At 41.9% G+C, this 14,715-nt stretch overlaps 1 protein-coding gene across 1 annotated transcript; it reads right to left on the bottom strand.

Moving 5' to 3' along the window:
- Positions 1 to 2,385: 2,385 nt before the first annotated feature.
- Positions 2,386 to 14,635, bottom strand: CCNE1 (cyclin E1). The gene is given in 12 exon segments (XM_079316407.1): positions 2,386 to 3,891; positions 4,669 to 4,826; positions 4,918 to 5,029; positions 5,112 to 5,246; positions 5,590 to 5,685; positions 6,441 to 6,587; positions 7,379 to 7,514; positions 7,590 to 7,732; positions 14,035 to 14,055; positions 14,057 to 14,104; positions 14,292 to 14,382; positions 14,488 to 14,635. Coding segments are annotated over 12 exon segments (1,224 nt in total). The 5' UTR covers positions 14,502 to 14,635; the 3' UTR covers positions 2,386 to 3,768.
- Between the last annotated feature and the right edge of the window lie 80 nt (positions 14,636 to 14,715).

The raw sequence follows: 14,715 nt of genomic DNA, 5'->3' as shown, positions 1-14,715 counted from the left end.
AGTGTCTCTCTTTTTGATGGCAGAGGCTTGTGGAAGATGGGGTATGAATGGTCTGGTGCTTCAAATGCATGTTGGTAAATACCTAGAGACAGCAATTCCCTGAATTGCCACAACAGGAGGTTCATGCCAGCAAACAAGGTGAAGCAGGTACATCCAGTGTCAACCTGCACACTCACCAGTCCCCTGCTGCACACACACTGACCCCCCAGCTGCTCCATGAGGCTTCACCTTGCAGCTGTTACTCCAAACCAAGTCTGGAATAAAGCCCATTGCAGGCTATGGCAACTCCCACGCTGCAGTTCAGGTTCCCTGACACTTCTCCCCCCAAGAGCAGATGCTGCTGTAAGCCCTGCACACCAGTGGTGAGGTCTGACCCGAGCCTGGCTGAAGGGAGTGTTCCACCCACCCAGCCTCCTGGATTCAGGCTGCTGCTGGACTGTGTGGGCAGCAAATAGCAGCCAGGAATAGAGAGGACCCTGAGCCAGGCCACGAGGGCTGGATCTTGCCTCCACCTTCTGCAAGCAGGGATGCAATGAACCCCTCAGGTTGTCATTCCTGAGAACCAAGAGGAGATGCTGACTTGGGACCTAGGAATAGAACCTGAGAAAGACCATCCTCCTGCTTTGGGGCAGAGAAGCCATGCAGAACTATTTCTGTGAATTGTTTATACCAGTAACTATTTCTGTGAGGTAGCAACAGCATTTACAAGAGCTGAGCATCTGGCTGACTCAGTGGGTTCCACCACGCCTCCATCATTTCTGCTCACCAGCACTGCTCCTCTCCACCCCAGCTCATCTGGGGCTGTTTCCTTCAATACACCCACAGCACCCCCCAACTTCCAATTTCACAGTAGCAGTAATGCAAAATTAGCACTGGATTTATTTCTGTTCGGTTCCTCTGATGCCCCCAGCTTTCAGACCAAGGTGAGGGTTTGATGCATTGTTATGACAAACCTTTCAGGAGGAGAAGATAATCATGCACCACCTGGGTTACTGCAAATTCAATTTACTTTGCAGCATGCTTTATGCTGGTCTGGAGCTATTAAAGAGAGACAGTTTCCAGTTGAGGGGTGTGCAGCAGTGCACAGCTAAATTGCTTTCTCAGGGTCGCCAGTGCTGCCCCTCCTGCATCACCCTGGAGGCCTCTCCCCACCTCTTGGGGTAACACACTTGGGGGCAGGAACACAGAATTTGGTATTAGCCTATTTCTGTTGCACAAACTTCAGCCCAAACACCCCAAACATTCTTCTCTTACTTAGACAGGCAATTGTCCCCTTACTTCCCCCCACCAGATTGGCCAGGATCAAAATTTAAGAGAATAGAATCCACAAGCAATAAATAGGGAGTAAACTTCTTCTTGGAGGTGGTTGTTTTGGTTTGTTTTTTTTTTTTCTAACAGGGACAACTATCTTCCTTAAACTTACCTTCACTCTTTTCTCTAAACGTCTTTTCAGCTTGTGGCAACCAATGCACATTTTTTCAAGCTACCCTAGAAAGGCAGCACCAGACAGACAGAATCCATGTGTTGCAATAGCCAACCAGAAACAGATTCTTATAAAAGATGAGATAAATTATGAGAAAGTAAGAAAATAGCTCTCAAAGTAAGTCCCCCCAGCTGGGACATGACTGCATTCCTACCTGGGGAGCTGCAAAATCATGATCTCCACTCTGAACACACCGCCTGCCATCAGAATAATGATAATAAAGCCTGACCTTTCACAAAAGAAAGAATTGCAAAATTAGCAGGATTACCATCTGAAGCAGAGACTGCATTTGGAGAGGCTTGTTGTCTAAATAAGTTTAATTCATAGGTGTATCTATCTCTCAGATCCTGGTTTCCCACACAGCCCAGAAACACACACTCACTCTTGCATAGCCATTAACCACAGTTAAAGATTTAGCTTAAATGGAAAGTTAAGCCTTTACCGTATCTATAATATTATTACAGGATATTTTCTTGAACAGTTAAATGCAATCCCCATTTTTAAGAGAACAGTTAGAAATTTAAAAATGGAATTGTGGTTTTGGTGTGAAACATCTAAAAGGGACTAAGATCTGAAATCAAACTCCAAAAGGCCTGGGACTGAAGCATGGTTGGTTATTTAGGAATTAAGCCTAGAGACTACTTTTCAGAAGTATTAGTTTCCCTCATTCACCCACATTTTGTGTTCTACATTTAAGGACAAAGCACCAAAATATCTTGGTAAATCCTTCAATAATCAGCAAATATTACATCCCCTTTGTCTAGGGCATGCAATTCTCTGAGAAATTAAAACCTCTCTAAACTGACACCAGCAAACATGTTCAGCTCACATTTGCACTTGTTTTGTTAACACAGAACTTACAACACTCATTGCAAGGAAAAAAAGCCAGCAGCACCAAAGAATTTGCTTACCATTGATTACCATTGGCAATTTTATTACATTAAAGCTCAAACATTAATCAGAATCCTGGGTCAGGGAAGAGAAAATAGCAGAATAACTTAAAAAAAAAATAGAAAGCAGCCTTGTTGTGAACTATTGTTTAAAAACATCTAACCAAGAACAGAATAGGAGCTTCCTGAAATACTAAGTGTTGTAGCATTTAAGTTATCTGCAGAACATTATGAACCCTGTTAGTCTCACAAAAGTTTTCAGTGTTATTGAACAGTCCTTCAAAGCAAGCACCAAAAAAACATGCAAAAAACAAGGAACCATTAATTTCTGTGTTCCACTCTTCTCCAGAACCGTAAGTTTCCAAAATATGTCCCACCAGGACCTCTGTGATTCTGACATTGCAAAGGTCAGACTTTCCTGCAAAAAGGCACACACCTCTCCACAATCTTACTCTGCACATGATTATTTGTCAAATACTGTGCCAAATGCCCAATGTTTAAATGATTATTTAAGAGGTAGACTTCTCCTATTGATCACCTCTCACTGACCAACACTCAAGGGTAACAATCCAGACAACCTGATTCAAGAATTTCCCAGTAAATTGATCATTACAGAGTATTAAGAAAGGATTCCCCATGCATTTGTCATGTTTATTATCCCCTTTCCAGCCTCCTGGCTAGAGGAAATCAAGTAGCCCAAGATTACAATTTTACCTTAGGACCCCAAATAAAGATGTTTCCATGGATAAGCCAACAGTGGCAAATAAATAAAGCAATAGTTACTACACTATTCATCCCCAACTCTCACACTTATTAATGGTCACAGTCTGAAAAAAAACCTTAACTGATCATAGTTAAAAGAAATATAGAACTATACATAAAACCAGCTGTCTTAGACAGCATTTTTATTAAAAATGAATACACAGAGACATAGCAGCTTTTACAATAAAGAGTTTCTTAAAAGGCATCAAGTTGTAAGCCAACCATTCAAAAAAGAGGCTTTGAAATGTTGTCTTTCCACAGCACTTTTTGCCCATTTGTCAACAAGGGACAGAAATCTGCAGATTACCCAAAAGACAAACAGGCCAGTAACTAATCTAAACTTCAAGCCCTTTTTCTGAACAGTTGATCAAGCATCACCCTCCGTAGCAGCATCTGGAGCACACTTCAGTGTTCTTTCAAGTGGCTGGTGTACTTGATCCATTTCTTTAAAATACTTTAACATTCAATAAAACTATTTCAAATAGAAAAACTTCCGTTACATGAAAGTAAGGTTTCCTTTTCAGATTCCATGAAAGCTTACAAAATTCACTGGCAGCATTTCTGTAATGGAGCAGGAGCTAAAACCAGCAGAACAGGCACTTCAGCAAAATTGTCCATCAACAATTCCTAAAGTCATATTGATTGCAGTCCAGAAGATAGTTTCTTACTACTTTGTGGTGGTGTAAGAACACCAGTGGGGAAAGGTGAAGTCCTATTTTGCTCAGCCAATATGGCTTGTTTTGCTTGAGCTCTGTCCTGAAAGCACATGAAAAAAGAGAAAAAAAAAAAAATCTTTACTTTAGTGCATCTATGCAACAGATCAATATAATTCAGTGTTTTACAATCTGGAAATGCATATCCACATCTAACCCTCCTAAAAGTAACTGATAAATCACACAGTACACAGTAGGTACTTGTGGTACAACTCCAAGAGATCAGTATTAGTTTTTGGAATGTGATGATTAGGCATACATAACATACAAGCACTCCTGTACCTTCAAAAAAGCAATATTCAGAAACAACTGAGCAGGAAGAACTACAATTCAACAACCTAAAGAGAAAAAATAACCCAAATAGCTTAAACCACAATTTGTTGAACAAGACTTTGATGCCCTGCAAGGTTCTCACACTAAAAACCACTCTTGCTCTACCACTTGTAAATGACCACTCACCGTGATCAATCTTTATTTTCCTCTGGATCAGACAAGACTATATTAGTGGTACTTCCTAGAAAGGTCTAACACATGGTATTTGAAGTATTCCAAAGGGTAGAGAAATGCTTCTGATTTCCAGGGTAATTATATACTGTTTCACATGAGAGGCTGAAGGCACAATCACCTTTTTAAACTATATACTGAACAAATCAGTCCCAAGTCAAGTCTTTGTCTCAAGAATTTTTGATCTGCACTACAACCTTATGCCTTTTATCATCTTCAGTCTCAACCTGTTAATGCTTAAGTTGACTGTATATCCTAACCAACGACTTGAGAGATTTCACAGGCAGGTGCTGGCCCTCATTGTGCACATACGTACCAGCAAATCAAAGCTGTTCATGTGCGTCTGTATATTGTGCAAATCTTCAGGAGCTATCCCGCTAAAGTGTTTGAGTTTGGAGCTTCCTACTTCCCTCAGAGCCATGGCAAACGGGACCATCCATTTCACACAGTCCTCTATCTCACAGAATTCATAACCTGCAACACAGGACACAGCTCAGCCTCATCTGCCTGCGTGAAGACATGACATTTGTCAACACACTCGATTTAAGTTTACAAATGCCAATACCTGAAACTTTCTGCATCAACTCGGATGAAGAGAAGTGATACAAAGCAGAAGCTGCAAGTATCCCATAGGTGTATTCCAAGCAGCCAATATCCAGCACACAGAGATCCAGGAGCTACAAGACAATAGATGTTTAGTAAGCCTGTCACAAAAACACTTTTCCAGGTAAAACAGCATTTGAAGAAAATCAGTCTTACCTCTGTTATTTGTACAAATATCTGCTGTGGATATTGTGGCAGCATTACCTCATAAAGATTATTTAAATATGCAACTTGCAGGTAAATGTTTAGCCACGATACAACTGTCAGTGGATTTAAGTTCCAATTAAGAGCCTGAAAGAACAGACATACACAAGACTTCAGTGCCAATTTAAGTTAAGTTCCTAACTTAAATCATGCAAGATGGTTTAACAATCAGAAGCTCGAATTCCAGTTGGTTAAGGCATCTTTAAAACATGCAAATCAAATACTCTCCTGTAACTCTTCCTGCTGATACAGTCAGAACAAATAATTTTGTAAATACATACTGGTGGATGTTTACCTAGAGAAAACACTGCTTTCTAATTAGTAAGAGAAACTGTGCCTCTTAGCAGCACCTAAGATTAACTGAGGAGCTCTGCTTTTAGTCTGATTATGCTATACATTTTTAAAAACTGATTCCACTTTTAAATATTACCTTCATAATGATCAATTCCATACTGATGATTTCATCTTCTGTACAGGCTCCATCTGTAACATAAGCAAACTGGTGCAACTTCGGTGGATAAATTTCCTGAAAAATAGGAGATCAGGTAATTAACTTGTGGAATAGGTTGGAACTAGTTCATCTGTTACTTTAACAAAAAGTACAGGAATAAACAGAACAACCACTAGCTGCCTCAGCCTTCCAAAACACAAAGGGTATATCTAAATCCTGGTATTCTCTGCCTTTAATAGACAGATTTCTTGTTCATCATAGCCTTCAACTTTCACTTTGGATGGGTCAGTACAAACCCACACTGTTTGACTACAGCACTACTGTGATTGTATCATAACTGACATCAAGACTTCTTTTAAATATCCTAAAGAAAAGGCTTATTCTCTCTTGCTTAAGAACAGACTGAAGAGCAGCTCTTAAACGACTAAGAACTTAAATCACTGTGGATTTTAATTCAAATTGCTCCAGTAAATAATAGCTCAGACTACCATGCAGTGGGTACTCCACTGCAGTGAAATTCCAACAAGTGGTCTCTGTATACAGCAGCCAAAAATTCATTTAGCAACTGCAACTAAAAATTTAATTTGTTCTAACACTAAGTTCTCTAATGAGAAAACTAGCTAGTGTCACAGTATAATTTTACCCAGTCCTAAAAAACAGGAACATTGACAAGGGAAAAAAAAAAAAAACTCCGAAACTTTTTTCTGTCTGCCAGCTGAAAAAATGATAGCAACTAACTCTATAAAGCTTTCCACAATAAATCCAGCATCCCAGAAGTGTGCTGGGTATCCATTCACATTTTTATGTTAACTAAAGCAGGAGATAGTTACCTCAAGCTTTGCTGCTATGAATAGAGAAGTGACACCAATAAGCTGCAATAGTGTTTTTACAACATCCTGTTGTGTTGCCATAAAGCGATCAAAGAAATCTTGTGCTAAATAAAAAGTTTCTCTGTGAAGTTTGTAGGCTTCACAAACCTGGAGAGACAATAGAGATTACAAAGGTCAAGAACAGTGTTAAAAAGTGAAAACTAGACACTATATTATATGTATTAAAAAAAAAAAGCAGGAGATTGACATAAAATTTATACTGGCCTTCAACGTCACTGCTATTGTGAAGTAACATGTTAACTAAGTGCAAGAGTTAAACAGTTTCCTTTGACATAAGATGCCATTACTGTAACTTCCAAGGGGAAAAAAAAACCAGATCAGAGTGAACTCTTTTAGGAAATGCAAGCACACTTCCAATAATGCCAGAATATCAGTTCCTCATTTTTTGCAAAGGTCCATCATTCCAACATCTCAAAAAAGAAAATTCTCACAAGCAATTTAAATTTAAGAGAGATGATGCCACCAAGTCATTCAAGTAGCAAAAAAGACTCAGACACAAGAGGAGTTGTAGCACATTTTGCATGACAAACAGATTAAAAGGCTGTGAGATGGATCTGATCTTACAGATACCCACCTTCCAACAGTGACTTTTGTAATTATTTGTTCAGCCTTTGTCTACTTAAAAGCTTACCCTACATTAGTGACAAATTGATTATTATCAACTATCAATCTAAATAAACAACAGATTATATTGTCAGTTTGCAAATCATCAGTTCAATACATCATATATTCTTTAAGTTTAGTGCCATTCATTGACAACATTTAAGATGAAGACAAGTATCTGGAGCTAAACACGCTCCTGAAGTGCACTCATGACAGTTATTAGTGCACTTCAACAAAAGCACACTTGAAGCACTCACAAGCACAGAAAAGCTTACCTCCATTAGCCAGTCTAGAAGGATGGCTCTCATTTTAGGCTGCAGCTGGGGGTGCCTTTGCATGTAGAACTTATCCCTCACGTAGGTCTCTTCTTTGCTTATCATGTTTTTCCATACATCATCCCTGTTTGCCCAGCTAAGAGAGACCAGTGTTTAGGCTTGGATCATGAGACAAGAGGAAGGCAGAGCAGCAGCAGGCCAGCACACTCACCCTAGAGCTGGCAGCGGGGTGGCTCTGGTGGGAACAACGCTCAGGTGGATAAAGCGCGAGTAGTCAACGTGAACGGGGTCGTCGTCCTTGTCCGGAGTGGGAATCAGCATGTGGGCATGCTCGTGCATGTTATTCCAGGACATCTGGCAAACCAAACAGCACCTCTTACACTCTGCTTTTTGAAGGAATTGTTTTAGTTGTAGATAGAAATTACTTGTAATTTTTGTCACAGTTTCCTGCCAATGTCTCATCTCTTTAAACTGCACAGGATCACAGAATGGTAGAGGCTGGAAGGCACCTCTAGGTGTTTTTGTCAACCTCCCTGCTCACACAGGGCCATTGAGAGCCAGTTGCCCAGGACCATGTCCAGAAGGCTTTAGAGTGTCTTTAAGGGTGGAGACTCCACAACTATTTTGGACAACTTTTGCCTCGTTCGACTGCCCTCACAGTAAAAAGTTTTCCACAATATTCAGAGGGAACTTCTTCTGCTTCAGTTTGTGCCCATCTCCTCTTGTCCCATCACACAAAGAAGAGTTTGGCCCCATTTTCTTTACATCTTCCCTTCAAATAATTATAAACAATTGACACAAATTTCCACAGATCTTTTCCCTAGGCTAAAGAGTCCCAGTTTCCTCAGCCTTTCCTTACAGGAAAGATGCTCTGGTTCCTGAATTACCTTAAAGGACCTTTATAGACTCTTGCATGCTCAAGTCTCCTCTTTTAGTGGGGAGCCCACAGCTGGACAGTATTACAGATGTGGTCTCACCTGTGCTGAGTAGAGTGGGTGTTGCTTATAAGCATAGTAGAAAAAGTTTGAAAGTAAAGCTGAAGAACATTCACTCTTGTTCTCCTTCTGAAGGACCACAACTGTTTCATGGAAGAATACCCAAGTCAGAGCCTCCTACTCTCATGCTGAGTTTTGTTTTACCAAAAATATACTTGCCCTTAGGTAAAGAACAAGCAGATGGAACTCAAAGACCCAAATATGAGGTCAGGATTTTGCTAAGGAATATGTAGATAATATGCCTTGAAGCTGTACTTTCATGCAAAGCATCTCAGTGAACACAAAAAATAGTTTGTAGAATTTTGTACTCATTCATTTAGCAGAGTTAAGATAAAAACCCAAAGCATATGTGACCCAATTTTCAGAATACAGCCAAGTACACGTTAAGCAATTGCTACTAAATTATCAAGCTGATAATTTTGTACCTCGAATTCTGCCATGGTCTGCAAACAGATATCCAAAATTTCATCTTGAAACTTCATTCATGTCATTTCAAGTTTTATTTGGATCAGAACTTAAGACCAGGTTTACTCTTCTATCATCTAACTCAAACAGGATCTTGCACACTTCACACAGTGCCCCAGGAAAAGACTACTTAATTTGTCATAGAATACAAAGCCAGCACTGTCATCATGCTTAAGCAAATGAAAATTTGGCATTTTTGTTTAACACTGAAGTCAGACATCTTGATGCAAATTGACTGTACCACTTAAAGGACAGACCTCACTAATAAATTTCTAATGTCCTACAAAAATTAATTAAAACCATGTTCAGAACAATCATTAGGCATTATCAAGTAAAACACAGTGGGAAACCTCACTTGCAAAAAAGCTTCCACAGTTGATTGTTTGCCATCATTCTTACATATACATCACTTTTCAGCAAAATGGCTCCTTCCTGCACCAGTCTCACAAACAGAAACCACTGACTTGATGAAACAAAAACCACATCTCACAGTTCTCTCACAGCTGAGACTGCTTTGCACTTTGAGTTACTGACACAGACCAGTCTTTTTTCTTCTTGGGAGTTCTACATGCAACTATAGCATAGCTACATACCCACCATGCCAGGATCTGATTTGGGTGGGGAGGAGGCAAAACAAGAGAATAGTATCTTTATCTTAAAAATTACAGATTCCTTACAAACTGGAAGTTCAAATGAAAATGTCACACTGGCATTGCCTGAAGTTGATGTTTGTCCTCCCTCAAAACTAGCCTTTAGTCATACTTTGTTCTCCAAACTGCACAGCAAGCCCAGCTGCCAACAGCCTTTGGAGAAGTGCTGTCTTATCAGTTAATCAGCAACCAGCAAAGCAGCAGATTATGCAGTATCTATTTAAAGGTGCCTTCTACACCAGCAGCTTCTGAAGGACAAGAGACATGCTCCCAAAGCTCTCAAAGCAGACATCACATGCAACAAAACTAAAGATATTTCACCACCCTAAATTTTCTATAAGGAAATAGAAATCAAAATTCAAGAGCCTCTTAGGTGTTTTGAAAAGAAGGGAAAACAGTTTTTGACAACACAATGTCACTTAAGACAAGAAAAGATGTGAGCAACACTACAAGTACACGGCTTAGCTAGAGACAAGAACAAAAATTCAGGGCTCAAGAACAAGAAAAAAAATGTGCAGGGCTCAAAAGAAAGCCTACTGGGGAAGGAGACAGGAGTTAATTAGTGTAGGTGAGGGAGCACCATAACTCTGGCACAGATTTTGGTTGAGAGAATGAACATATCAATCAGGCTCTTGAGTCTTTAAAGCAGATTTAGCAAGACACTCAATCGAAAGTAAGAAACACAATCAAGAAACTGCATTACCTCACACTGCAACTGTAAGGAAATAGGAGCCACCACTGAAAAAAGGAACAGCTTAAGGTGGAAAGGGTATGAGCAAACCATGAAGAACTTCCTTTGGCCTTGCACAGAGCCAATCCAAAAGTGGAGACCTATCAGAAAGCAACAGATGTTACCCAGAATCTGTGCTGCCTAACAAAGGAAATACTACAGTCCTGAGCTTACTTCTGAGACAAACAGGAGCTGAAGCAGCACACAAGCAAAATCAGTGGGGAGAATGGCCTCTTCAAATCTGTGTGGAGCCCAGCAAAAAAGCTTGGTGACACCCACAGTAATGTTCCAGGTGCAGGAGCAACTAATCAGATGCAAATCTCTATCTCAGAGCTAACAACAAGACACAGAGTGGAGAAACTGAACTAGGCACATGAGAAGGCTCATTAGGAAACAGCATACCAAGAGGGCAGAAGGTGAGTGATAAGCCCATTAGAGCACCCAAGCCCATACAGCTCCAAAAGGAGAAAATCCAGGAGTTCAGAGGTGGGGTCTTGTTAAAGCTCAAACATTAGCAGGCCTCAGTTTCCTGCAGCACGTCACCATTCATTCATACATCACATATTCAGAGAAATTAATATTTTTGAGCCTTCAGGATATAGATCAGACAAAACAGAGCAGGTAGTGACCACTGGGATTATTGGTTATAGGCCAGGCAGGGCCTTCAGTGAAGAAAAAACATCTAAAAATACAAACTGCTGGAACACTTATGCACCTCAATGTGAGCCACCAGAATGAGCTTCCACTGACAAGTAAGGAGCACAGCAGGAGGAAGAGAATGACCCAGAACTGCATTCAAACAGCCACATCAGAGGTTCTTCAACACAGAAATCCATGGCAGCAGAACAGGTCCGTTTGTCACCCTAAAAGCAGCACCTTACACCAGAGACAATGGCATCACTTCCAAGCCCACAGCCTTAGTTTGTCCAACAGAAATAGCAAGACCTGTAATTCTAGCCATTCTTCACTCATAGGATGCACTGCCTTGAAGTATTGAATTTTTCTTTGCCAACAGAAGGAAATTCCAGATTTAGTCAACAGGACAGAAAAGAGCAACTCACACTATTAAGTTGCTCCAACTCTCTTGGGATAGCATAGGAGTTTTTACTCCTTTTAAATAAGAGGCTAAATGTCCTGATCCAGATTAGAGCCAAGTCAGATTCTCAACCTGGGTGTAGTTTACACTCCATTCTTGTGGGCTTTATTTTAATTGAATCTTCAAAAGTTAATCTAGATTAGTCAAACAAACTTTTTGGATGGTATTTTCAAAACACTTAGGTGGAACACTTTGACAATGCTAAAATGAGATTCTAGAAAAGTCTAGTGAGGAACTCATCAAAACTCCTTCCTGAGAGTTTATTCCACCTTTACATGTGAAAACATTTGCTAGTTTCATCTAAAGAAACCAACTTCTAGATTCAATTCTTCACTTTACATGGAGATGACCATGCAACTTGTATCACAATTACACAGATTATTCTAATCTAGTTAAATGAATTTTGTTTTACATGGAGCCTTGGAAGTACATTCATCCCCACAAAGCAGCCAGAATTAGTATGAGAATTGCTAGGAGAATTACAGCAGTGCCAGTTCTCCAAAATCAAACACAGAATTTATGCAATATTCTGCTGTCACAGACCTGATGATATAGCTACCCTTTCATCACATAAAGGGTAAAGGCATCCTAATTAAGAACTGGGGCCTTATGTTCCACAGAAACAAACTAATGAATTGACTATGAAGATGTCATAAAGTGGGATGTGACTCTGATATTTTGCCTTGTGGATAAACTAGTGTCAGTAAACAATTTATTTAATGTACAAGTCACGTGGTATAGGCTGCAGTGGATTTATAGCTGCTTGCATTTTAGAACTGTCGTGTCTCCACAGAATAACTGTTGCCCTGGCTATCATTCCAGCCTGCTATACTGCTGCTGGAACAGTAAACATATTCTCATTAGTGGTCCATGGCAATTTATATCAGAGAATAGCTTGTGTCACACCATAGACTGAAGAGCTGCTGCTGTGCAGCCAAATGTTAGCTTTTTAACCAGATCTGGAACAATCTGCCTACTTTGTCACAACAAAAATACCTCCTCTATGTAGGCAAAGATATATAGGCATGATATTACTTATTATTTATGGAATTAAAGGGTCAGCATCCTATGACTACCTTGAAAAATTCCCAAGTAAAGATTTTTGAGGCCTACTGTCTAGATTATCCAAGTTTCAGTTTATCTATCACTCCTGAAGTAACACTGAATGGCTACCAGACCAAGAGCACAAACAAGAAGACAAAACTCGAAGTCTTTATCTGCTTTCAAAGTTGAAGGTCAGCATATGCAAAAGATACCTCAAGTTTCCTTCCATTGTCTTTCTAGAAGACAGTAAAATTGGGTCCCCATTGAGACTTTCTAACAAGCATCTTGCTATTATGCAATAAACATGCACAAGAAGGCCTTGCTCAGTTTAAACAGAATGAATCTTCTGGTGAAGGAGAAAGCTGCAGTGAAGGACAGGCAGCTCTTCCTTGTCAGGAGTGAGAAATTAGTTTAATATACTGTGCAAAAGAAAGACAGAAGGGAAGGAGAGATCCCCTCATTAAATGCTCACCATTTGAGCCCTGCTTAATATGTTGACTGATAACTAGTGTACGCAGTTGCAACAAGCAGAGGCCATTCCAAACAATGATGCCCATCTGTTATGGTAGCACTTCAGTCTTAGAACTTCCAGCTGCCACTTCGGGTTAGATGTGCCACATTATGCACAGGCTTGCCTACCAAATGAGGACAGGCTGCACACCCTGACTGTGACTCCTGCAACTGCAGCATCACCCTGGGCACTGACAGGCTGCAGCCTCAGTGACAGTGACTGAGCAGGTGTGTGTGCTCAGGGAAAAAAAGGAGGGGAATCGACCTATTCCAGAACACAGGCTACTCAAGGTACAACAGCATCACGCTTTCCACACCACACACCAACACAGCATCCAACAGAGAACCAAAAGCACCTGCTTTTCCAAGAATATGGACAGGACAATGGGCACTAGAGGACACCAGTAAAATTAGTTTTGACTTTATGTCAGCTCATTCTACATGCCTTGCTGAGAAAGCTGGCAATGGTCACTATCAACCTCCACAGCAGGACTGGCTCTACTCACAGGTAGACTACCTTTACAGAAATATTCCTTCATTCTGCAGAGAAACAAAGCCTATTTTACAATGCCATGAGCATCTAGTATACAATTCCAAGTTCTAATCAGGAGCTCCTTACTGAATCTGTCTGATAATTATCTTTGTTAATGGGAATAGAGTTAATGCTGGAAGAAAAGGGGAAGATTTGCTCTCTCCCAGATGATAGAGAAGTAGAGACATGACTGCAAAGAGAACCACCTCAAGAGATGGTTCTGTCTGCACACTTAAGTGTCTTGTGCTTTGGCCATCAAGCTATAGGAGCACATGTACAAGGTATATAAGCACATGACTGTACTTTTGCATTTCGACAGAGAAGTAAACGAAAAGTAGGTCTAAAGGCTTGACAGGTACACCCCAGGACAGCTGAATTACTTTCAGCATTAACATAATGTTTCAAACCAACACAGGCCTTGTGTCTTGCAAAGGCTTCAAAACTTTATATGTGAACTGAATTGTTCTGGACACTTCATCATCAACCAGGGCCAACAGCCCCCTTGCCCACTGCTATGCAGCATGTGGCAGCAGCATATCAGTTTCACCATGCTAATATAAATAATGAGACACTGTAAAGTAAGGGCAGAGTTAAGTAAGATTACAATATTTGCATAAAAAGCCGATTCAGTTACCTGTTTGTCACACGGCTTTTTTTCTAGTCATCTCCATCTTGGCAATTTCTTCATCAGGATCCTGTAAGAACTACGAAAAGCGACATATGATTTCCGGAGCACAAGCCGCGGGTCGAGCAGCTGTCGGCGGCCGTGTCCGGGCCGGGTCCCTCAGGAGCACAGCCCCGCAGGCCCGGCCCACGCGTGGGGCCCGCACCCCAACAAAGGCGGCGAGGGCGCGGGGCCCAGCCCGGCGGCGGGGCCGGGCCCGCACTCACCGTGGCCACATCAGCTTTCCTCTTGCGGGCTCGCATGGCGGACTCGGCACCCGCGTCCCCCTTGGCAGGACCCTTCTCGTCCGCGCGGTCGCTGCGGAGAGAGCACAAGCTGAGCGAGCGCCGGCCGCGGAGCCGCCGGGCAGCCCGGCGGGCGCTCGGCCTGCAGGCCCCGCGCGGCCCGGCCCGGCGCACTCACCTCTCCCGGCGCATGGCACCCGCCGCGGCCAGCCGAGCGGGCCCGGGCCGCGCACCCCCCCACAAAGGCCGCCGGAGGCGCGCAACGGGCGGCCGGACCGGCCCCACCGGCTCCCCCCCGCCCCGCGGCCGCCCCCTGCCCACCCGCGCTGCCGCTCACTCACCGCCGCGCCGGCCCTGGCCGGCCGGGAGCGGGTGGTCGGCGGGTGCCGGGCCGGTGGGGCAAGGC

Source organism: Erithacus rubecula (assembly GCF_903797595.1).
Source record: "Erithacus rubecula genome assembly, chromosome: 12".
NCBI classification, from domain to species: Eukaryota; Metazoa; Chordata; class Aves; order Passeriformes; family Muscicapidae; genus Erithacus; species Erithacus rubecula.
Note: the sequence above shows the minus strand (reverse complement) of the source record. Positions and strands in the feature narration are given on the sequence as shown.